We start from the raw sequence: 26609 nt of genomic DNA on the forward strand, positions 1-26609 counted from the left end.
ATCTTTAACACACAGCCTCTTTTACTTTCCTCTGATTAATTTCAATGATCGTTTAATTGAATCAATTGTTGAATGAGTTTTAGAATCACATATAGAAACTGGCATAATGTGCAGCTTGAATTCACATCATATTCACATTTCGAACAATAAGAGGAAGACAGTATATAAAACCACAGATTACATGTCTGTGTGCTGATCATAGTGCTGACCCGTGGATGAGAAATCCAGGTCAGTCTCATTAGTGATAAATAAATCATAAGTAATACTGGCCAATATTAACAATCTGAAAATCCTTCAGAGCCTGGACCAAGCACACATGTAGTCCTTTGCTTAATTTGCACAACAATGGGTTAATTTACCTCTGCTGAGGCTAATAACATGAGTAGCAACCACAATGTCACACCCAAATGGCTAAAATAGAAGTTCCACATGAACTGACAACTTTCGTAGTCTATTTCGGTAACAAAAGTGTGTTTCCATAAGCATAAAAACATTCAGCATGAATCCAACACACACACACAGATGCACACACATTAAAATCTACACTTGTGGTGGCAGTGGCCAGCAGGAGCTGATATCTGCTTGGGGGTCGTGAAGGCTGACTGGGTAACTGTGGTCTCGCCAGAGATCGTGCTACATTCCCTTTGATGTGCTGCCATGAAAGATTTGGCAATGCTTCCTGTGAATGCAGCTGTGAGCTGGAAACACAGTGTTGAATGAAGATAATCTAAAAAAAAAAATTCTAGTTTACCTGCATTATAAGCAACTTGGTATCATGGCACAGAAGACTAAAAGGGACTGCTGTCAATGTCGATGAGTTATTTAGTGTTTGTTACATCTGATTTGCAAGGAAATTGCAGTTTTTATATATTTTTTCAAAATAAATGCAAGATATCTTAATAGGACTTGGGTTTGTGATTGACAGTGCATTTGTAGATTTTTATTATGCTGAAGGCGAACAATAATAATAATAATAATAATGATAATAATAACGTCCTTGTGTTAGAGTAAGCCATTAGTGTGGTTTGTCCATGTGAGCAAAGCTGAAAGGCAACCATTTAATGGCTAAGCCTATTTCTTTTTTAACAAAGACTAATCACTTAATTTGGACAGAATTGCATTTTGGATGAAGGAGATTCACAAAATAATATCCCTCATTTTGTATACAATACTTTAATTTGTGATATGGTGATAAACTATGTGTGAGAAAATGTGTAATTGGTGAACAGAAAAATGTGCTGTCAACAAGGCAAATTATAGCTGGGTTACTGTGTATGTGATAGTGTGTGTATTTCCGTGCAAGCGTAGAGTAATCTGCATGTTTCTCCATTCATGTGTGTGCCAGTTTGCATGGATGCATGAGTCCATTTAATCTGTTTATTCAGTGCATATGACACGAGATAGAGGGGAGGATCACTGGACTGTTTATCTATAAATGTAGATGTAGAATGTAGGTGGAGATGTGTAACGTTACTTTAATATGACTAATGCAGTGGTATGGCAGACTGCTTCTGCTGCACCCATGCAGGGTGAAAGGAAGATACCAAGAGCAGATAACATCATGTCCCATTTACGGTCCACTGATTGAGAGAAAGCTGCTGTTTGCAAGGAAGAAGCACAGGAGGAGATATGTTGAGATGACAGGTTTATTGATATACTTTCATGTGTCACCTACAAACGCACACCTACACACACAAAGAAACACTAACACATCATTCATACTGCCTGAGCTGTATTGTGAGTTAATTTTAGCTAATTATATTCAACGATACAATGTGGGCGAAGAAGAAAAATCACAAAATGGGACACGGACATCATCATTTTTCACCATTACACACACATGCTAAACTCAATTACCATCTTAGTTGAAAGCAGTCTATGTGCACAAAGCCTGACTTCGTATATAGAAGAAAGTCCTGAGAGGATTAATGGTTTATTTAGTGCTCATTACTGACTGTGTATTATTCTGAAACAAAGAAAAGTGTCCTTGTGAGAGGACAACAGTAAATTAGTATTAGGGCCTTCCTTTAGGAGTGGTCGTTGTGGGCAACAGATGCTCAAATGGAATTTCATTGATTCGTTGAGCTTAGTGCAACAACAAAGCTTTGAATGAGGACAGTCCGATAATTAGTCCAGGGCAGGATCTGAGACACTGTACAAAGGAGAAAAAGATGGTTGATTTTGTGTTGTGAATGCTAATGCATTGACAAACGTGACATATGTACATTGTGGGTCAATCATATTGGAAATGATTCATTAGGCTAATTACCGTGTAAAGTAAATGACCCCTTCCACTCCTCTCCTTCAGCAGTAATAGGTTGACCTTGAGTCTGAGGGAGAAGACTTGTGCTGCAGAGAATTACAGAAGCACATACAGCGACATTAAACTCACAGTGATGAGGAATGGTTGATGTATGCTCTAGCTCCACAGCATGGACTCACAGCATCCCCCTGCTGCCATGTTACATTTCCCCTTGTAAGCATTCAGTTTTACTCAGAGTGGGAGAAGAAAGGAGAGCAAGTGAATGACACTTCACTGGTTTAGTGAGATTTATTTTATTTTTTTTCACATTAAAAGTCTGACAGCTAACATGATCCAAAGTAGAGCTCATTTGTTTCCCTGATGGCTGAGCAGATAAATGAGATTATTGACTGAAGCTGTTCTTCCGACCTGTTGGGTTATTTAGACACAGTGGATCAGACCATGATGCATTCCCTGTTTTCTCTGGCCATGTCTTTCCTGAGAGGAGAGGAGAGGAGAGGAGAGGAGAGGAGAGGAGAGGAGAGGAGACTCTTTCACTGCTTAAGTTTGGACAGGCACGGACAGCAAAACACAAATTCATAGAGTAAAAGAGACAGAAAAAGAGAGAAGAGATGAGTGGGATTTAAAATGAAGTAAGGAGGGACTGACAGAGAGAGAGAGACAGAGAGAGACTGAGCATCCTGCCATTACAAGCATGAAGCTTGAATAAACCTGGATTCTCTCCAATCAGAATCATCCCTGGAGACCCAACACAAAGATGACTTTATATATATATATATATATATATATATATACACACACACACATATATATACATAAAGATGAAGTGAATGCAGCACTGTCTTCTTGTCTGCCATTTCATGCCAGAAAATCTGTCTTTGTATTGTCTTAATTCAGCGCAATGTATGTTTTGGATATTTGTTCACACTTTCGGTGCTCTGCATTCAGAGAATGGTTTCCCTTGTGAAGATAATAACAGACATTGTGAGGAAGATAATACAATGAACTGAGACTGAGTGTTGATTATTTTAATCTACTGCTCTCAAATCAGCCACCATCAGTGGCTGTGGATAACAGCAGAGAGGATAAAAACGAAACGTTATTTTCTAGCTTTACTTTAAGTTTAAGTTTATTCAGGAATATTTTCTTGTTTGTATTCAAAAGCAGTACTACTTGTTTTACATACATGGAGGCTATTTCTCTTGTATTTAGTGTATTAAAGTTGTACTAATAAGATATCCTGAAATTTATTGATATTATACAGCTTGTGTATTTTGGGGTACTTTTGGCTGCCAAAGAAAATACTTACAGTTTTGCTCATTATTCATGTGTTCTTATTATTTTGATGTGTTATACTTTTAAAGGCATCAAAAGCAGTTAATTCGAAATGATTGCAATAAAAGAAAAAACTGTTAGCTATAGTGTGAGTGACCAAGAAAATAGTCCCATCTACAGAAACTCAAACTTTATCAAGTGAAAATACTTGGAAAAAAGCAAGATAAATCACTCATAGTAAAGAAATCATGCTCAAAAGGACCACCTCTGCAGAAAGACAAGAGTGACACTGACTTTCAAAGATGAGAAGAGATGATGAGTGATGGTGCAAATCCTGCCTTTCTTTTCTTTTTGACTTACATGGTTTGCTATTTTCACAAGCTGTGGTTTTTACAGAGTGCCTTTATTTTTAGGTTGGGCCAGTGCATGTTTTCTCAGTCAGTGTGGAAAGATGTTATTACTGTTTGATTTTAAAGCCTGAACTGTTCATCCAGTCCAGCTTCCAACTACATCCAAACTGACAGAGATGGAGATGGGTTAAAAATGACAGTAAGCTATAGTAAAGGAACAACCAACACAAATTTTCATAGTAAGCTGCCAGAACATCTTCAACGCTCCTTGACATTTTTTCTACACGTCTCTGGAACTCTACTGGAGGAATGAAACAGCATGCCATCAAAAGTTATTCCCTCATCTTGGTGTTTTGATGATGGTGATGGAGAGCGATGGTCCAAAATCTCCCATAGCTGTTCAATTGTGTTGAAGACTGATGACTGTTAAGCCCATAGCACATGATTCACCATCATTTTCATACTCATCAAACCATTCGGTGACCCCGTGGATGGGGGGCATGTTTCAGCATAGAAAAAAAGATAATCACTCAGAATAAATGTGTATTGATTTGCAGCAACCTTTCCCTCTGAGGAGACAAGTGGACCCAAACCATGCCAGGAAAATTCCCCCCACAGCGTAACAGAGCCACCTGACCCCCTCACTGTAGGGTCAAGCACTCAGGCCTGTACCATTCTACACCACAAATGCACTCTCTCACTTGTTGAGAATGTGGTGGAGGATGATTCAACTGACCACACCCCTTTTTTTCTACACATTTGTACATCAGTGCCTATGGTTTTTGCACCACTGCAATCACCTTGTCGCTTAGATCTTTTCCACTTGTCGCCTTGATCCAAAGTCAAAATCAACTGGGCGTGTTTGTGCATGTCACATGTCTTATTTGTATCGTGCAGTACACCTGTATTGAAGTTTCTGCATTTGTTATGTTTCTCCATTCATTTCAGATTCAGATTTTTACTTTAATTTGTTCCCATTGAGGAACTTTACCGTCTCTGTTTCTCTTACACAAACATGCACACATAAACACACATATAGAACATTTGGTTTTGTGCGGTAGCATAAAAGGAATCAATGACATTCAGCCCCTTGTTTTAGACTTTGTTTTACGGGGAGGAAACAGGCAGTATATAAGGGAAAACTAAAGATAGATAGATAGATAGATAGATAGATAGATAGATAGATAGATAGATAGATAGATAGATAGATAGATAGATAGATAGATAGATAGATAGATAGATAGATAGATAGATAGATAGATAGATAGATAGATAGATAGATACCAACCTGCATAGCGTGTGTGTGTGTCTGAGAGAGAGAGAGAGAGAGAGAGAGAGAGAGTTTTTGTTTGTAGCACAGCTCAGCTTCAGACACTGTCAGTTACACTGTGGTCATTTGCATAACAGTGAGGTCACCATCAGAGAGTGAGTGGAATGAGAATCGCCATCCTTTCCCGTCCCTCCCTCCCTGCACATATGCGCATACATACACATGCACACACACAGGGTGCAGAGCAGGAGACAAGAGGTGATGATCAGGCAGTGGCACAGCTTTTTCAAAGGAGGGCTCTCAACAATATGCGCGCAAAATTACAGAAAACTCCCCCTGGTCTCTGATTAAGAAAACAGCTCAGGGCCACAACTTAACACTATAAAGTGGATTCCTCTCTATCATCTGCACTCATCTCAGTGGAGTAAATAGCTTCCTGTGGGAATTCATTAGATTGCTTTCACTTTCACCTGAAAGAGCCCTCCCTTTCAGATCAGATTAAGTACAGGCAGAAGAGAACGCTTATGTTCTATTGAAATCAACCTCTTTGAATCTTTTCTGTTTCTAAGCATTTAGATGCTACCAAGGTTGGTCCGGTCTTTCCTCAACTGCTCTTTTCTTTCCATGTTTTCCTATTTGGCACCGTTATTTCTCACTGCCAACTCAGGGACAGCCATTCACCATGACACCAGCTTTGGCAAGGCTGATGCCACACTCCAGTTATCAATAGCTTCTCTGTGTCTCTTGAGGAAGTGCTCAGAGAGAGAGAGAGAGAGAGAGAGAGAGAGAGAGAGAGAGAGAGAGAGAGAGCGAGAGAGAGAGAGAGCTGTAGCACAAGCCCAAGACACTCCTTTTTCATCATGTTATCAGCCACAATCTGCGTCTGCAGTACAAACATACTTTTTTTGTGTTTCAACTGTTTTCCAAAATGTAAAATAGTTTAAATGGTGTGTATATGTGTGTGCATGCATTTTTTCACAGCATAAGAACAAAGGTCTCTTGGCACAAGGAGGACAGGCCATATGTTATGGTATAACACTGACAATAAAAGTTTAATGGCATCATCTGTTAGTTACAGGATGTACGTTGTAGGCCGTATGGAGAGACCAACACTCGCTGAGTTCCCATCATTCTTCCCTTCCACAACTGCTTATCACCAAGACGCTCAAACCAAACTCTGAGTTGAAGCTCCTGACAACAGATTAAAGAATGAATATAAACAATAATTTCCATTCCCTTGAGCTCCTATTCCCTCATGTTTATCTGTGCTGTGCCACACAACACTGTACAAATATTTCTTTCCACAAGAGCTGCTTATGTTTTAGCTTCTGCCACCTGCCACCTAACGGGCCGGTGCTCAGCAAGTCTTACCCCTTGATCTCTGAAGGTCCCAGTCTATTCATTATTCACCGCACTGACCATCCTCTGAATTAAAGATACAAGCTTTGACTGCTCAGTTTTTCACAGGACAAAATGTCCTTCCAGGCACACAGTAGCACACTTCTAAATTAAGCTCTGTCTCCGAGGGTATGATTGAGCGTGTACAAATGTGTGTGTCTCTGAATGTGTGTGTGTGTCTGTGACCATGGGTGTGTGTTTGAAAAAGAGAAAGACAGTAGGTATAAACGTCAGGTATCTGTCAGGTATAGCGCTTTCACTCCCCCAGTCAGCATGTGTTCTGGTGAAGCTCCACAATGGACCAGCTAGTCCTTTGTTCATCGTTGTTCACCCTTTGATGATCCAGTGCCTTGGCTTTGGGGAGGGCCCTCATCTTCCAACACAGACTGACGGACTGTCTTGAAGTCTTTCAGGGACATATCTTTTCACTGTTCAACAAAAAAACACCAGCACTGAGCAGTCTGCATGCATCTGAATGCCAGCAGAATCAATTAGCTCGGTATGTTGTGAGATTACATTGACAAAGACGTGCTCACAACTTGCTCCCAAATTCTTTGCTTTGAAGTGAAGCTCGGCTGTTTGCCGGGCAAATAGCGGCTGACGTGGGTGTCTACCAGGGGACGGCTGTTTTTAGGCTTTTCTGCAAGCATCCGGTGGATCTCCTCCTCATGTCTGTTTCTTGGTTTGTGCAAAGACCATGTGTTTGCATAGATGGTAGCCCACACATGCTCTTGACTTTCCACAGTTTCATTGAAGCTCACCACCTTAAAGGAGCACTCTGCCAATTTTACACAAAAAGGTCCATTTACCCATCATCGGGAGTTCTATTCAGCATGTAAAAACAGCTGTATGATGTCTTCTAAAGTCTGAGAAAATTACATCATCAGAGTTTTCTCAGGTTGGGCTTAAGACTTCAACTTTTTGACAGAAAGCCAGAGGTAACATACTGAGGGTGTGGAGTTTGAAAGATGAGGCTATAATAATCATTATTAACAGGCAGGAAAGCTCTAATGAAAGACGTTGTTTAGTTGCATTATGGGAATTTTACAAGTCCTCCAAATTAAAATTATTGGGCCCCCTAACCCCTTTAGAACGACACACAGTAGTGTTTTCTGATCTGAAGCCCCTATCAGCAGGATGACATCATTTGTCTGTGCTTACAACTCACTGTTGAAAATTTCAATTTTATGATGTGACACTATGGTTAAGGTTTGGTTAGGTTTAGTGAAAGATCATTGGTGATCATAGATCATGACTACTTCATTAAGGTTAGGGGACCTTTGTTGTCACGGTTACAATAATAATCACCTGGTCCTTTGTTTTCGTCATAGAGCTGCATAGCATAGCTGATCCATATTGTCAACTTGTCAGCTGACTTACTTGCTCTATTCGTGAATGCGTGCAGGTTTATTTATGTGAGCCTGAGACTGGGTTTGACTTAGCTTGTTTGCATAGAGAAGTAGTGGTGAATGCAAGACAATGGTTCATGTCTGCAAGTTTGCAACCTGAAAAAATAAGAAGACAAGGTAAAGACTATAGCCTACAAACCTACAGACCTTAGAAAGATTCCCAGGGGACTACTTCCTGTGTTTAGTTCCAGTCAGACTCAAAGGCAAGTATTTCAGAAGATCTCTGTTAAACTGAAGTTTTCTGGAAAACTAGGAGCTTGCACTCTTTAGCGTAATCAACGTTGTTCTTACCACAGCCTGCATTTCCCAAATCTCTACAACGGAGGTGTTAAGATTAAGATTTTATCACGACCAACAGTCTTAGAGGAGAAAAATATGAGGATTACACCCAGCTTGACAAACACCATAATTTCACTTTAACACCACCACAAATGCTCAAAGGTGCAATGTGTAAGAATTGAGACCACTCTCCACCTGTTGAATTCATACTCCAAAAAAAATAGGGGGCAGCATATCACATATCAGGTCATACCTGCTGCAAACTGCCATTAGCTAGTTAGCTCAGTTAGCTGTGCAGCTAACTGAGCGGTCCTAGCACAAAACCTTTGGAGAAGGAGGTTTTCAGATCCGGGAGGGGGGGACACTGGCGGGCGCTGAAATGAGCACCAGAACCGGGTGAGCGGGCAACGGTACCGGGCTCAGCAGCCTCCCATGGAACACGCCCGGGACCGACCGGAAGACGGTTTTGGTGAGTTTTATTTTGTTTCTGTAGAGTTTGAATAAAGTATGTTTTACCACGAGTTAAGAAAGCAATTAAGCTAGTCTTTGTTCGGTAAAAGAGACTTGAATCCTGAAGGTGCACGGTTGTATTTTTCTGTTTAACAAGGAAAATAGGTGTACTAATATTTCCTTTCTTGACAGTTTGAGTTTATTTTGTTTATTTATTAGACTAAAAAAGCTAAGAGAGCTTGTGCAACGTAGTGAACTTGCTGCTCGCACATCTCCCAGCTGAAACTACGCGGGGAAGCCTGCTATACAACAGGACTATCGCCTCTTGAGATACTAAGTGGTATTACGAGACAGGACGGGCTAGCTGGTTAGCTGGCTTCAGTAAATATTTATGCAACAAAATACATAGACGTCTTTGACATAATGTCAAAACTTGTGAAACTGACTTTACCTTCTTTGTGTGGCTCAGTGTAATCACTGGACATAGTTTCAGCTCACAGTAGCTGCAGTAATTATCATCAATGCACTACAGATAAAAAAAATAATCCTTTTTGTATGGGGCAGTGTAGACAGCAACTTTATTATCATTATTAACTTTATTATGGTTGTTTTGCCACCTTTGTGTCGCATAAATTAAGGAATCATATTAGGAGTTATATTAAAATATTATACTTTTCTGAAATATATTTATTTAATACAAAAGATCCCAAGGTATATTCCAATTGTAGCTTATGGTAGCTATAATGACTGAATGGGGCGTGTGAGTTTGTGCGTGAGAGAGAGAGAGGGAGAGAGAGAGAGAGAGAGAGAGAGAGAGAGAGAGAGAGCAGTATCTAGTCTGTATCCAGTAACAGCTGGTGTCGGGGCGTAATGACCTTTTGTCTCCCGGCGGTCAGGTACGGAGAGGGGGGCGGAGATTCAGAAAGAACCGCTTCATATCGGACTGGTCCCGGCGTCCCGGACAACAAATGGCCGTGAACCGACAGTGAGGGAGAGTGTGATCCAGGTTTCTTTTTTTTTCTCAGTGCGACTACAGTTAGAGCTGCCTCCATGCTCACATAGTAGGTTATTGAGGGGGAAAAGCGCTCTTTATCCTCACACTCAGTACATTTTATCCATCTGGCAGAATGATGGGAGAGTCCTGTTGACACCACGGAGAGATATACGCTGAGACCGACTATGGCTGTGGACGGTAAGAGCGCTTGTTCCTTTCACTAAAGCATATAACAAGCCCCACAGTATTCATACAGGGACTTAACGTGGCACTCAATAATGAGTTCATACTGACCTTACAGCACTTTGAGATTTTTTTTAAATCTCACATTATTACCCAGCAGATTATTCATACGATATTTCCATAATGATATGTGCTTATTCTGACATTTCATAATCCTGTTTTTGTTTAAAAACAAAACAAAAATACCATTACAAGACGGAGTTATGGGTCATCAAAAGTGTTACTTGTTACTGTAAGATGCAGTAAGCTATAATTTCCTTGATTTTTAAATAACCTACTGGATCTTCATTATCCTGACCAAAATAAACCATCAAAAATGTTTCTGACAGGATATCAGATTCTGTCAAGACAAAGTGTGACTCCACTATTTTCTGTGGGCCAGCACCTGCCTCACCTGGATAAATTACAGCCAGTATCCAGATCAGGAATACAACAATGAGGCAGCATTTCTTTGTTCTTCATTCTTTTGTTTGACAACATGCTGAAAACAGATGCTGTTAGTGGATGTGCTCTTTTATACAAAAATAAATATCATGTTCTTCTGATATGTATGAAATCAAAGTAGTGGATTTGACCAAGGCATGTTTTTGTTTGTTTTGTAGAAGTTTTTTTTTTTTTTTTTACAGTAATTTAAGCAAAACCATAACCAAACACACATCCTAACAATCATCCAAACCATTTTACCTAACTTAAAACCCAAACAAGCTCAACTGAAAATGGAAAAAATTAAACTAGTCCTATGTGAATCCAAATTTGCTGAAAAAAGGGGAATCACTTTTTGTAGTGTAGACTACAAACATTTATTTTTCTCTGGTGTGTTTGGATTAGGGCTGCAACTACAAATTATTTTCATTATCGATTATTTTCTCAACTAATCAATTCATTGTTTGGTCTATTAAATGTCAGATAATAGTGAAAAATGCCCTTTAAAATTTTCTAAAGCCCAAGCTGACATTTTCAAATTGTTTGTTTTTGTCTGAACAACAGTCAGTCCAAAACGTTCAAAAGATTTTCAGTTCATTGTGATATAAAACAGATAAAAACAACAAATCAACACATTTGAGAAGCCGGAAACAGAAAATGTTTGGTAGCTTTGCGTGAGGAGTTACCGAACTTATTTAGTTTATCAAAATAGTTGCTGATTAATCTTCTGTCGATTCATTAATTGATTAATTGACTAATTGTGTCAGCGCTCATTTGGATTTCATGGCAAATCCCAAATTTCTGCGAGAACATTAAACAGAAAATTAATCAAACATCTTTACTAGATGAGGTCACAGTCATGCAGCCTCAGCTTAAAACAAATGCCTCTGAGTTATAAAGCTGATTAGCCATTAATATACTCAAAGTATTTTTGTATTGTTTGTACTGTTGTTGTTGTTGTCCTGCCCCTTTCTCTGTCCTGTGCTTGGCTGGCTGTTTTTTGCTCCAGGCTAACTGACTTAAGTGAACCCTATTCAGAGCCTCTCTCTGCTCAAGGGCAATAATGCGTGTGAGAGCATCAGTGTAGTTCCAAGTGTGTTTTCCATCTGTCCTCTGTCTGCTGAAGCAAGTTAACTCTTCATTAGAATGGTTGTAGGTAGGACACTCAGTCAGATATGGATAAATGCACAGTGACACATTGGGCTATAATTAATCCATAGTTTTCTTAAGCATCATTAATTTACTCAGTGCCGTGGGCGTTGACGCCATCCTGACAATGTGCTGTGCCACTTAAACTTTAAAGAGTGTTGGGCCATAAAGACCAGGGACCCCTAAGATTCACTAAAGCCGTGATTCCACCAAACACTATATATTTCATGTAGGAACTATCGGTAAAAAGAAAATAGTTCCTACTTGAAACTGCTCACAAAAAATCTGTGGATTATCTTGAGTAACCAGGTCATGATTTCTGGCAAGAGACGTTGATGTTGAGTTTTTCAAATGTATTTTTTGACACTTTGAGCACGACAAGCCGAGTGCCATATAGTCCCATTATATTCAAAATCATCAAAACGTCTCGACGGTCGATATCTATAAAACTCGGCAACTCACACCAAAACAATCTAGATGGATAAATAGCACTACAGGTAAGAGGAAAGATATGTATTTTTGATTTTGGGGTTAACTATCCCTTTAAGTCCCTGGGAGGGGTAACGAAAAAACAGTACAGAATGGAGTGGTTCTTTTGGTACCATCCACAACTTTTGCCAATGGAAACGCGAAAATAACTCTTCTAATGTGTGATGAACTGAACTGAATTGAACTGGACTGCTTGGTGGAAACACGGCTTAACACTCTTCCTGTATGTTAGGGTTAGATTTTGTCTAAGATTTTGAACTAAATCTCAGACAAAATGTTTCAAAATGTTTTATGCTATTTGATACAGAACTGGATAACTGTTAACTGTTGGTGGGAGTGTAATCATTTTTCAAAAAAGTGAAATCTGTGATGAACCCCAATTTGTTAACCGTAATTGTTTCAGGGTATGTACAGTATAATAGCTGTGGATTGGTAATGTTTGCATTGATTTCCATTTGTCAGGAGGTTGCAGTTTCATTGTTAGGTGGGTCAGCTACAGCCCTTTGACACTATCACTTACAAGGGGTGATCTGCATTTTAAATGGTATAATACACATTGTTTGTCTTCTCTTCATGTAAATAGCTTAGAGAATTAAATTTTCCTTCTTGCTGCCTGCTGCACAGCCAGTCACGCTATATAATTATGTCCCCTCCATGTTTGGCTATTCAGAGTGGATGAAATTCATCAGACGTTTGCTTAAATCACCCAGGACATCTGGCTGTATTGTCATATCTGAGATAAGCAGCCATACAAATGATGCTACTGGGCCACTGCATTGTCCAGTGCACAACATCCAGGAGCAGGGATTTTTTTTTTTACAGAGGAGGAAGAGAGAGAGAGAGAGAGAGAGAGAGAGAGAGAGAGAGAGAGAGCAGTATGGTCCATCCCCTATTCACATCAAGAATAGATATGGGGGCAACCCAGTGTGTGTGTGTGTGTGTGTGTGTGTGTGTGTGTGTGTGTCTACTCCAAGAGGCAGGCCTGGCTAAGCTCAGCATGCAGGATACCCAAAGATTTGGGCTGTTGCAGAGAATGCCAGGGTGGCTTCCATCCATCCGTATACTGCTGAGACATATGTGCTCACCATCAACCTGACAGGTCCACATGTGAACAAGCACACAAGCTGGATCCGAATCCAAAAACAACCTATTTATTTATCTCAACCCCCGTGTTTCTCTGAGCATGTGGGTAGATAGCTGTAGGAGCGTCGATGGTGTCTATTCGCTGCCTGGATGGACATGTGAGTAAGAAGGGCGGTGACAGATGTGGAGAAATGCGTATACAGGAGATGTCTCCCAATAAAAGAAGATTTAATAGGATTCTCTTTGTTAAAAGACGCTGAAGTGACACAAAAATTAAAAAAACACTGATGCCTCTTCTAAGAAAACTATTACTGGCATTAGAGGAGAATATATGATGGATTTCTTGCTTGTAGTTGTCTTAGAAATCATAATTTTAACACAGAATTATTGAAAAATGTACAACTGTCGATACTGTTTTCGTATTTAGAAAAAATTACATCTTGTCGACCATTGATCTTTTTTGCTGTGTTAAGTCTGAATTGTCAATTTTCCAGACTGTTGTTAACCCTTTCCTCAAAAACCCCACAGCACATAAACACACCCTTTCTTCTGATCAGGTCACGCAGTCATATGCTCATTCAACTGTGAATATCCCCTTTCCAGTGGGGTGATGCCATGGGATTCCAATCTGTAATTGTGCATGTGTTTTGGTCCATGTGAGTGTCTACGTTTGTGTGTGTGAACATGCAGATGAAGCAGAAGGGGAGTCAGCACCTCAGTGGGTGGGACGATGGGGGAGGCGGGGGTGTGGATTGTTAGGTTTACACAGACAAACACACACTTTGTTGTTTTCCTGGCATATGTTATGTCGTCTGCTGGAAACAGTGTCCATTTGGCGCAATTGGTGTTGGAGCCAAATGTGTTTCTCTCCTCTGTAGTAAAATAATATGGTAATAGTGTGTTAACCCTCTCAGTTACAGTGGCTCAGTGGGGTTATACAGCAATTTTATATGTGTGTGTGAGAGAGCATGCAAGCTGTTAACCTCTTTCCCCTAACATTGTACTTATCACAGTAATTTGCTATGATCTGCAGACACAGTAACAGTGCTACAAGAACCACAAGTGGTGAGGTGATCAGACAGTGTAATCACCCACTGCAAAGGAAAATTGTATGCTCGCACAACTACACTAAATTCAGTAAGTCAAAGTCAACCAAGGCAATCTGTCTGTAAACTGCGATGGATAATAATTTTACAATTTGTCTTTGTTTTCTCTCTAAATTGGGAGTTTGTTTAAAACCTGTATGTTTGTGTGACAGCTTAAGAGGGGTTCGACAATGGATAGTTTAAAACAAAAATTATCAAAATGCATGCAGCAGAACCAGAGATATTGTAATTTTTTATCCCACACATTCTTGTCAAAGGAAGGCGCCCACATTACCCACAATGCAATGCTCGACCGCCAACAGCTCGGTTGGAGATTCGGGTATTTTATGTCAGTAGCGGCTAATGTAGTTGTACTCTTCAGCACCAATCGACGCTGGCTTAAGTGACATCACTTGAGACAATTTATCAGATTTCATGCAGCTCCCTCTGGAGCCACAAAAGGCTTTATACAACCTGCAAACAGACTTTGATGTGTAAAATCGAGGGAGTTCCCCTTTAAGTTTCTTGCCCCTTCTGACTTGTTTATAGCGAAGTTGATGCTTTCCCAGATCTCATCAATTAAATTGGTGAGTACAAGGTTATTATTGTGGCCAGAACCATGGAAATAAGACCAAAGTTGCAATAAACAGGAATTATCCTTAAAGGAACCCATGCGTGATACTGGATTATAGGGCATTTAAGATTACTCTACGTGGGTAGAGGATACGCTCTGGTCCTACAGGTCTTTCAGAGATTGATGAAGTGGTAAAAGAGGTGAAGTCCGCTTCAGTATAAATCAGCAGTGGATTAACAGGATTTTGGATTCTGTTCTGAAGCGTCACACTTCGACTGTCTCATCCAGTCTACCCTCACCACTAACCTTGCCATCCCTTTAATACTTCCAAAAATGACAAGACTTCACAGTTCTGATCCAGCGCCCTTGTCCCGGGTCCGACTTTTCTAACTCCTTCCTCCTTCCTCTCCTTGAATTAGAGTGCGCACAGGCCCATATCCAATTTCTCTCCTTTAATTAGCCTTCTGCACAGGGAGAGGGGATGTAAGGGTGCAGGAGACGGATGAAAAAGAGAGATGTAATTTTTCTGAAGGATTGCACTAATTAGGTCTAATTTCATACAGGGGTTGTATCCCTCATGTACCACGCTGTTGTTACTTACTGATTGACACATAAACTCAATCACTGTCTCTTTCTCCTTCTCCTTCTTGCTGTATTTTTCCTTCCTGTATATGCTTAATCAATGTGTTTTGGCTTTTCAGATAAAACATTTGTGTGCGTTTATTTTAGGCCATAATTACGTTATGAATATTGTCCATTGTTGCTCCCCATCATTACCATCTGTCCAAAAAAAAAAATGCGATAGCGCCAAACGTGATGAGGCCATGTTCCAGTAACATCCTTGTGTCCTCCATCTCATCCTTGGCCAGATGTCTTTCAGCCTGCAGTTTCAAGGAGAGCAGTCAACCTTTCCCCCCACTCGCTATCCTTCCCATTAGAGTCTGCTAAACAAACAGCCTAATTAAGTGTGGCCTTGTGTGATAGGGTAAGCTTGGAGCTTTTCACTCTTTGTTAATAGGTTGGCCTGCTCCTCCTACCAAGTGCCGGGGGTCAGTGGAGCCTGTGGTGCAGATCGCCCATTAAACCAAATGGCTAATGGCTCCAGCTACACCATAACAAAGCAGACATCTTTGCACACTCAGGAGCACAAGTCACGTTCATCCACAGCAAAAGCAATTACATTGCCACTCGCAATCTAGTAGTATGATCTGTGGCTATAGTTTAAATGCATATATAACTGTCCAAGTATGTGTGTGTGTGTGTGTGACTTTGAAATTGAACATGATTTAGACTCATTCCACCCATCGGTCATCCCTCTTCCAAAAATAGAAATCAATTTTGCTTTCTGTCTTCCCATCTTATCAGCCTTTTAGCTGTTCCCTTTCTCTCTGCTCCTCCCCTTGCTGCTGCAGCCTATATTTTTGCACTTTTAAAAAATGGTCCTACCTCCATACGGTCCACCTTCTGTTGCATACTTCTGTGTGCACATTCCACAGTCTCTCTCTCCTCTCCTGCTGTGTCCCCTGATGTGTATTATAACAGTGCCCTGTGAATATACAGCTCTGACAGGGTCTATATGGCCTCCTCTGGCTGTCACAGTGCTGCTCGATCGGGCCCTCAATTTACCATGTCAATAGGCAGCCAAGTGTCAGCGTGTCAGTTCCACAGCTGAGGTGGGGAGAGTTGTTTAAATGCAGTTCAACTCTCTGTGACTCTCTTTAACCTCTCTGGAACTAACATTCTCCCTACACTGCTGCTTTTCCTCACATTCGCTGCATTTGTTGTCTGTTTCTCATGTTTCCTCTCAACTGCACTTTATTCTCACCTCTATCTCATCCTCTTATTTTTCTGCAACGTTCCTCTCTCTCAGCTCTCTGCTCTATCTTGTCATCCCCCTATGGTATCTCTCTGGAGTTACATTAAAAAAGCCCCTCCCCAACCGTGTCAATCCCACAATCCTTTGCATGCTCATTGAAAATGTGAGATTTTACACTTCACAAACTTTTCCCTTTCTCCCTCCCAAACTCACTGAGCCCAGGGGAAGCTCTGGCTGAGATATACAAAAGCCATATGGCGCTATCAAGAAATGCCTCACGCCATGGCAACTGTATGTTGCAGAGATTTACAACATGCTCACATTGCATGGATATTTGTGAGTAATTTAATGTGACATGCAGGTTTCTGTTTGCATGTACATATAATCTGATTTTCTGCCTTTCAGCCACATATAAGAACTGACTCTGATTTCCTTAATGTCACAGCCCAGAAAATGTCCTGGAGGCTGAACAGAAGAGATCCCTTTTAGCCTAAATGTAACCCACTACCTCATGTGCCCCCTCCTGACGTCGTATTAAATGATTTATTCAAAGAAAGAGATTGGGGTTTCTATGCCAGAGTCAATGTCTTATACAACATCTACTGATCATATTTTACAAAAGGAAATAATATTTTATTTTGATCTGTCTTGATTTGAAATCCCAGACCTGTAGCTAAAGTTAAAATAATTCTTACATTATCTTTTTCTTGATATCATTGCTTTTCTTTTTACCCTAGAGTTTTTGGGATTTGTGGTACTTTAATCTTTTACTTTGGTCATTTGCTTCCTTTACATTAAGTGGTGGGAAAACTGTCTGTGACACTTTGTGTACAATAATGCTCTTTTGAGTGTCTGCACCCTTTTGACCTGATTTTGTGGAAATCCACTGAGACATGTGGCTGTTGTACCTTATCTGTAGATTAGGAGGGATTTGTGCCATGGCATGATAGAGGCAGCAGGATATGATTGCCTAAGTGCTGCATTGGCCACAAAGGCTGTAGGACTGAAAGACAGAAAAAGCTTGTAGTGCTACATGTACAGCCATGTATATTTTGACTCTGTGCATGCACCTGGGGCAATGTAAGACTTTTGTACATCTTAATAGTCGCTTTAAGGAATAAACTGCCATCAGTTTGTCAGCATCTCAATATATTGCCCTAAAAGCAATTATTTCTTCTCATTCCACTTCATGTGATTTTGTCTTGTCCTCCAGTCCTGTTACGATGTTTTTATAGAACCTTGACCCAGAAATTGTTGTTATATTGAGCTTGGAATGACAGACGTTAAAATAGAAGCAAGACCAAACTATTGTCGCAGGAGGCAGCCGAGGTTGCAGGGCTGTCAGTCAGAGTTACTGGGGGCGGGCTCTAAGCTGTCATCTCAGCGTTTCGGTCTCGCCCTACATATCAGGTCACTGGTGCTCTGCAGGCTTTGGGTCTTGGCAGGAGCAAACAGACACACAAGCAGACACACTACACACATAACTCAAGCTCCATATAACAATTTTCAGCTGGGAATAAAAACTGACACAAGTCACGTAATAAGTTTGCAAGAATCTCTCCGTCGTCAATAGATGGAATAAAAGCTTTTCAAAATGGATCACCAGAGATGAGACAGATCTTTTGAAACTTTTTAAACTGGTTTAGAGGCCTCTGTAATGGGTGACAGCAGAGGAAAGTGCAGTTACTATACTGAGGGATATTGGAGGGATGAACTTGAGGTGCGCCTAATTTGGCTGAAAGTGAAATAATGAAGGGTTGGATAATAAAGCTCTTCTCTCTTGTCCTCTCTCATCTAAAGTGAAAATGGCCCACAATCAGCCAGTGCATTAATATGAGTAGATGTAATGGCACAGACGTGTGTGTGTGTGTGTCATAGAGAAAAAGCGAGTAAACGGGGTTGCTCACGCATGTGCTATTAATGCCTCATTGTTAACATGATGTGTCTGTGGGATAATTGGAGTGTGTTTAAGTTTGTGTGTGTGTGTGTGTGGTTGTGTACGTATGTGTGTGCGGTTGTCTGAGACATCTGAGTAGCTGGGTGATAATAAGGAAATGGTTCAGTGGAGTGGAGAAGAGAGTAGGAATGAGAGCTGGTTTGGCACTGCGATGTTGGAACAGAACTGCTGAAATCGCAGTGACACACACCATGAGAAGTGGCAGTGTCAGCGTTAACAAGCAAGTGCGCATACACACGGTGACATGGACGCACACATGCTGAGGTTGATTAATTGGTGGGTCTCTAAGAGGAGCCCAGAGCAGTCCCTACTTCATTGTGATGTCTATGAAACATCTGGCATCATTAGAAGTCAACATTAGGGGAGTTATCAATAGAGAGCTATAGGTGTTTGAAAACCTGACATTGATGGGGCACTGTGATGTATTTGTCACAGTAAATGGGTAAAGGAAGTAGTTTCTAAATCCTCTGATTATACTGACTATTACTGTGTTTACCATTGTAGCTGTGGATGGTAGCCAGTTCAATCACACTAATAAGTCAAGATTGTTAGGTGTTCAAATTCACAGACAAATAGGCACAGATACATTCGATGTTGGTTCCATATAAAATACAATATGAATGTTATCTGTGTCCTTCTGATGTGTTTTGAATGGAATAATGAATTATTTCCATTATTGATTCATCTTTGACTGAGATTAATCAATTAAACATTTATTCTATAAAATGTGAAATACTGAAAATTTCCTATTACAATTTCTCAAACCTGTTTTTTTTTTTTTTTTTTTTGAACAGTCCATATCCCAAATACTGTATAATCAAGTACAAATATGTACTGCTGAGAAAAGCAACACATCCTCACATTTAAGAAGCTGGAACCAGGGACTTGTTGTTGATTAATTTTCTGTCTATCAATTTACAGATTAACTGGCCAATCGTTTAAGCACTAATCTCAGTCCTGCCAGATGGAGTTGAAGAAACATTTTGTTTTGCTAGAACAACAGTAGTGTCTGTTCACTAGAGTGTTAAGGAATAATTTAACATTTTTAGAAATACACATATTCGCTTTCTTGCAGAGAGTTTTATTAGAAGATTGATACCACTCTCACGTCTGTACGAAAAATATGAAGCTACAGCCAGGGGATGGTTAGCATAGCTTAGCATAAAGACTGGAAACGGGGGGAAGGGGGGAAAGAGCTATCCTGGGTCCTGCAGTACAAGCACCTCTAAAGCTCACTAATTAACATGTTTTCATAAGCTAAGCTAATCACCTGCTGGCTCTAGATTCATATTTAGTACACAGACATAAGGGTGGTGGGTGGCGTCAATTTTCTCATAACTCTCGGAAAAGATAGAAAGGGAATAAGCATATTTCAGAAAATGTTGAACCGTGCCTTTTAAGGGAAAGGAACAGTAAGAAAACCATGAGGAAATAAGTAGCGATGGGGGTAAGAAAAAGAGGAGAAATGAATGAAAGATGGTGTGAGTGCAGTAAAGGATTAAGAGGGAAAGGGGAGTAGAAAGGTTCCCTTGGGATCTTTCAGCCTGGACAAGAAGCTCCTGCTGGGACTTTATGTGTATTGATGTGTGTATTTTCTGCATGTGTGCATAAGAGCTACAAAGAGCTGTGATTATCTTCCCTGTTTCATCCCAAACTGCCTGCTTTGTACCAGCTGCTGTCTGCTATGTTACCTGACACTGCAGCCTCAGGAAACCATGTGTGTGTGTGAGTGAGCAAGAACAAGTGTGTGTACGGAGGAGGGGTAATTGGCATGTCCATCTGACTGAAAGGCCTGGTCGAAGTGGAAGTGCAGGAGAGGAGCTGATAACATGGCAATTAAGCCAGGAGAGACAGACCCCCAATCAGCACAGCATGCTGCAGAGACCCACAGAGACAGGTAGGACTGCAGGGAGAGGATACAGAGACAGGGAGAATGGGCGAGAGCCCCCAGGTGTGAGCTAATTTGTCTCGCAGTTAGAATGAAAACAAGGAAGCTCCTGAAGGGTTTGTACCAAACATGTCTGACTGTATTGTGCACACCTACTATTCACTCTCCCACTCTTTTGAAAACTCAAACTGCACATTTTAAAATGAAGTAGAGAGCTGGCAAAGTTTCGGGGTTTACATCTTCTGTTGCTTGTTGAAATAAGGCATAGGGGAAATAGAGCTGAGTTATTTTATGTCTCTGTTTGATAGTTTTTGCCAGTGGCGGTGTTGCAATTCTCCACTGGCCTGTCTCAGTAGGGTTGCCTAAGTCTCTCTGTGTGGCCCACTGCCACAACCTTTGCATCTTCTACCTACCTTTCTTCTTTCTTTCTTTCTTTCTTTCTTTCTTTCTTTCTTTCTTTCTTTCTTTCTTTCTTTCTTTCTTTCTTTCTTTCTTTCTTTCCCTCCCCTCTGGGAAAGATTAGAGGCAGCCTCCTGGATCACATCACATGGGAACACAACAAACTTTCAAAACTTCAAAGCTCTGTGTTACATTTCAGTTGGGTGACAGAAGAAGTACCACCACCACTACGACCACCATCTATTTCTAATCATTCATGCTGCTTATGAATCTACAAATTAACTCCCTGTCTGCAATTTTCATCCTCTCCCAGTCTATCTCAGCCTCATATTCATTGGAACATTTCCCTTCTCTCTCCCCTGCACTCCTTTCTCTCTCTCTGTTTACCTCTCAGCTTCTGTGGAGCATTAACTTTTATCTTTTTTTCCCCACCGGCTCTCCGCCCATTCTATAAGCCTATTCCTTCCTCTTTTCCATTGCTCTTTATTTTCTTTTATCCCCTCATCCTGGTCTCTTTGTGCAGATGCAAGGATGGAGTAGAGCAGATTATCAACTAACTCTCACAACGGTCATTTATTCACTTCATTGTTTGCAAACCCCTTGGTGCTCAATAACCTTTGTGTTTGTTTGTGCAAGTGTGTGTGTATGTACGTTTTGTGCTATCGACTGGCTGTTATTTTTGCCACGCTACATTGCTCAGACATTTCTTCTCTAACATATCACAGAGGTCTATGAGCAATGACACACATGCGCAAACAAAGAAGGGTACTTGTGTGATAGTCACAGCTTAAGGACACTCAATAAAGTATTGAGTGCTGGACCCCTCCACATCCCATTCTCTCACCAGGCCACAGCATGAGTGCACCACATCGATTTACAGACCACATGTAACAATCACAATGAACTGTAGTCCTTTCTCATTATGGTAGTGTGAGTGCAAAGTTGTACACAGACTCTGCTCAGTTCACTCCGGCAAGTTTAACCTCTGCAGATGGCAGTGATCTCCTTGTGGGCAAATGTAAAGAGTTATAATGTGAGAGTATAAGGAGCTGATTTCTCTATGATCAGCAGACAGAGTGTGGTGGATCCCTGCCGGATGGCCTTGCAGGCTATCACTGAAGGTATTTGTGTTTTGAACTCAAGGAACTAGCATGCCACGTTTTGCTTGTGTAAATTGCTTCTTTAATTCCAGTTTAGAGGGAAAAAAGATAATGGCAACACCTGTCTGATTGCTTGAATTCTTTAGAGTTAATTAGCAGACCATCTGGTTTGTAGCTCATGGTTCCAAATGATCATCTTAAATTGCACTTGAAATCAGAAAATTATATTTTGATATTGAAATGCATACAGACGTTTTTGTTGTAGCCTGCTAAATGACTTATTTCCTGCTGTTAATTCAGTGTGCCTTTATTAAGGTTGTGGCGCTAAGTTAAATGGAGTATTTCAGAGCTTTAATATTTTGTACCCAAACATCCGTTAATCCACTCAAACAGAACATTTTGCCACTCAGAGGAACAGCTGTAAACAACCACTACATTTTTAAAAAGCCAATCTTGTCTAAGCTGAGAAGTTATGTTCTTCTGTTCATTTCGTTTCCCCCCATCATTTTGGATTCTTTCCAGTAGAATACAGAGGAGGACGGTCATGACAGACAAACTGTGAAGGCATTTTAGATCACAGCATGTATTGAGATTTGAAAGCTGAGGAATAATGTGTTATTTTTATGTGACAGCTGAAATGACTGTAATTCAACATACACAGAAGAACATAATTACGGCATTCTCTCACTTTTACTGCGTTAAAACATCTGAAATCTTGAATTGTGAATCTGCAAGTCAAAGTGTAAAATTTTGGACGGGATGTTCAATCAGTAAAACTTCTTGCATTTGACCTTTCACTGTATTAAATTATCCAACCAATCAGACCGGATACAATTTAGCCTAACCTTTTATAATTCTTGCTTGTGGATACTACTGCCATGTGAATTTAAAACTATTTAAACATGCATAAAGTTATGCTCTGCCTGCCTGACCTTTTAATTTAATTTCCCCCATTTCGTGCTCTATCCCATCTGATGCCTCGATCAATTTGGAAGTTGTAACTGGGCTAATTTGGATGGAATTGTCAAAGGTTATCATGATGTGTGAATGATGGTGTCGCGGATGTGTGTGTAAACAGATTAATAATCTGATTACCTCGCCAGTTAGGCTGGTTTGCCGAATAATAATTCAGTATTTCATAAACAAGTTCATGCAAATACACACAGATAGTGTGTGCCCTTGAAGGTCTCTGGCACTTAAGGCTTCCTTAGAAAAACACTGATGATTGATGATTATGCAAATGCAGCTAACTGGAGCTTGTGTTACTCTTCTGTATGTGGACGGGCGCACAGTGTCAAGGTCAAAGTAGCTGGATTATAACATATGAGTGCAGTAGTTTGTAAAACCCACATAGTCTTGACAAAGCAGATTAGCTGAATTTTCTTATGTTACACATTATATAAATCATGCCTGACAATTTTTTTCCCCCTGAACTTTAACTTTGACTGTTCCTTATTTAGTCGTGAATATTTAATGATGGAGAGAAATACTTTGACCTGCACTGCAATAATATTTGGGTTAGTGTTAGGGTTTTTTGGCCACTTGGGGGCAGCAGTAACATGTTGTGAACACAACATTGACCTTATAAGTTTATGAAGAACATGTTAGCAAACAGCTGCTTATTTACACATCCAGCAGATACTGAGCAACATTATCATTCATTTGGAGTCATGGTTCTGGTCACCTGGTGAATGTAAGTCCAATATTTAGCTCTTTTAGCTCTGTTTTGCTCACCACCAACTCCTGAGGGAAATATCTGGCTCTTCAGCTGCTCAACTATGATCACCAGCTAGCCGATAATTTTGGATTTCTGCCGTTTAGTGCTGAGCAGGTAGTGTACAGTGGGTTTTTAGAGCTATTTTGCTGCTGCCAAAAGACGCTATTAGAGCGGTGAGAGTAAAGTTGCGGGCCTGACAGCTCAACAATGAGCTGAAACTTGTTATAACGCTCCATAAAGCCGAGGGGAGCTGTAGGGTGATAATTGTCTGTAAATTCATCACTAAGAGCGACATTGTTTTCACATTGTCATTTGATGGTTTGAAACAAGGCTTTTTGTTTTTGCTGAAAGGTCTTGTTGAGAAAAACATAAATGTGTAGGATTACATGCACATTTGTGTCGCAGTATCAAGGTCTCTGATCATCTGAGTTCAGGTGTGTCTTTGATTTTTCTTCTTACTGAGTTACATCAAGAGTTAAGCATGAACACAGTTTGGTTACTGGCTGCTTAACTCTGCTACTTTCACCACTTTGCTGGATTTTGCTTCTCCATCTGTAATGGAAAGTGAAAGGGACAATACAGTTTTCAAATGACCAAAGTCAGATTTTCAATTTCATTTTAGCATGTAGCAATCATGAACAACCTGGACGAGGTGTTTACAGTATTCAGCTAGCATATACAGGTTTCTCAGAACCAGGATATGCACTACACATAACCGGAATACTCCACAAACGAGAACACTAGGTAGCCGGGATACTAGTGCACACACTTGTCAGTCCCCCAGCTTGATCAAGCCTGATCACGCCTCACATCCTCCCTCTCCTCCTTCTCCATCCTCCTCCTCCCTCCTCCTCCTTCCTTCCCCTCTGACATTGGCTCTAAATTATCGATTGTCAGTGAGATTTAATCACAGTCATCACATGAGGGCTTGGCTGTGAAGGGGAGAAAACAACAGACAATCACACTATCTCATCTGCTCATCATTTCACTCCGTCTTTCTCCTCCTTCATTTCCTGATGCAATTAATATTAATGTTCTGCTCTGAAGCTTCACTTCCCATCTATTCTTTCCTCTGCGACTTGTCATTGCCCATTTATCTGTCTTTCTGTTCTCACATTTACCCTGGGCTTCATTCCTTCATCCTCTTAAGAGGGCACGACCATGTCAGACCCTTGTATCCCATCTTGTCTTCTGTGTCATTCTTCCTTTTCCTCCTCTTGTGTGAAACATGTAGGGAGTTCCTTTGAGCAGGACTGGATATGACAGCCAAAGGCCTTGGGCGGAGGAGTTACGTGGACTGTGTTTGCGTGCGTGCCTGTCTGTGTGTTTTATCTAAAGTGATCTGTAATTGTATGTTCTCTGACACAGTGATGGATAATCGATAGTTCTGTCTGTCTCTGTGGAAGTGCGCTGGGGGCCAGAGTGGAGAGTTAGAGAGTAAAAGTCATCCTGTCCTCAACACTGGACCTTCCAGTTTTTTTTTCTTCACACCACTTCCTAAAGAGAGGAAGCCAATGTCAGCCTGGCAGTTTTCATAACAGCCTTTATTGTTCTCTGCTCTGTGTTCTCATGGTGCAGATGGACTGCAGTGACTTGCAGAATCATAACAGAAATGCCAACTCCACCTGTGTTCTGGGCTACACTGTGCAATGTGAGCCATAAGTGCCCTGCATTTTTAATCCAGAATTCAGCCTCCATCCACATGGCCGCATATACAGACTCTCTGCAGCTTTTCTCTGATCCACTGGCCTAAACGAAAGCAGACAGGGATTATACAGATGTGTGGATATGCGAGTCCTCATGCTGGCATCGTGAGTCACATTCACATATGCATGAGCATGCCCGTATTTGCTAACACACTCACACAAACACACAATCATACACACAGATTTAGTTGGCATTTCCCTTGTTTGTGTCCTGATGAGGGTTGGTGTGTTGTTATCTTCAATCAGTCTGCATTGTGGATGTCCATTGTTTACTCCCATTTCCCTATCTGTGTGTTCCCATGACACTGATAATTTGTGAGAGGTAAACCTCAGCTGCAGCCTCTGCAACAGTGTCTCATGTCAGAGTGGGTAATAGACTGCAATGCATCATGGGAAAAGCCCCTGGGGTCTTGGGTTTTATATTTATTTTTAAAGCTGTAACCAGATTCTTCTTTTTCCCCTCCTGCTCTTTCAAAATGGAGTAATTTCATGGCTCATTCCTGGGGTTAAGACCTGGTCTGGTTGAGTGGAAGAGTTGTAAACAGCCCCTCACTTTACCCCCAGTATTCTATAGGACCAACAAATCTGGATCATTGGTAGATGTACTAGACATAGTGGGAGTTGGCAGCATTGGTCTGTTCAATGCTATATTTAGGATTTCAGGTTTAATGTGTTACACAGGCATGAAATCAGTGCATGATGAAGTTTCACCCCCTTGCAGATTACAGAGCAATGAGGATGACTGTGGGTTTTTTCTCTTCTCTTTCAGATAAAACTTGGACTGTAAATAGAAATTTTATCTTTTGAGTTGAATAAGAGGTGCTTGGTAGGGAGGGAGTTCATGCCAATATCACGCTGTTGAAATACACCATGACACCCTCTCTGGGATGCCTGAAATAAAGTGGATTAGCCAGACCACTTGCCTCATCCTTCATGCGAGAGGATGAGGCCAACACATACACATGCGCCTTGAAGTTGATGCCAAGGTTATGCAAAAATCAAACTTCTACAAAAAGCCTACACAGCAAAATAGTCCACACGGACTAATTTAGATGCTTGCTTTTGGAGTCAAATGAGTAATGTCCAGTGATGCCATGTTAATCTGCTGTGGGATTTGGCTTGGAACGACCTTCCAGGGTGCCATACCTAACAGTTTAATTGCCTTTTCAAAAGGGAATACCTCCGAGATTTAGCAGCCACTCTGCACAGCAGATATGCTGCTCAGTCAAGAGGAGGTGATATGAGGTTACACTTCACTGAGTCGTTTTGACCTACCTACCCTCTGCACACAC

General features: G+C 40.8%; 1 protein-coding gene and 1 long non-coding RNA gene across 7 annotated transcripts in view; one reads left to right on the top strand and one right to left on the bottom strand.

Moving 5' to 3' along the window:
* Positions 1-1720: 1720 nt before the first annotated feature.
* Positions 1721-17142, bottom strand: LOC122883299. Its single transcript, XR_006379598.1, has 3 exons — positions 16181-17142; positions 2270-2349; positions 1721-2152 (listed from the first exon to the last, which is right to left on the bottom strand). It is a non-coding gene; the product is annotated as an uncharacterized LOC122883299 (long non-coding RNA).
* The window catches only part of samd10b (sterile alpha motif domain containing 10b), a 49240-nt gene continuing 31210 nt past the window's right edge, over positions 8580-26609 (top strand). Inside the window, exons 1-3 of one of the 6 annotated variants that reach the window (XM_044211750.1) lie at positions 8580-8713; positions 9591-9700; positions 9821-9886. In XM_044211750.1, coding sequence (XP_044067685.1) covers positions 9874-9886 — 13 coding nt within the window. In that variant the 5' untranslated portion in view covers positions 8580-8713; positions 9591-9700; positions 9821-9873. Of the gene's footprint in view, positions 8714-9525; positions 9887-26609 lie in introns of those variants that run through there. The other 5 variants (XM_044211747.1, XM_044211749.1, XM_044211752.1 and 2 more) reach the window with 5 other exon arrangements.

Source organism: Siniperca chuatsi, linkage group LG10 (assembly GCF_020085105.1).
Source record: "Siniperca chuatsi isolate FFG_IHB_CAS linkage group LG10, ASM2008510v1, whole genome shotgun sequence".
NCBI lineage: Eukaryota > Metazoa > Chordata > Actinopteri > Centrarchiformes > Sinipercidae > Siniperca > Siniperca chuatsi.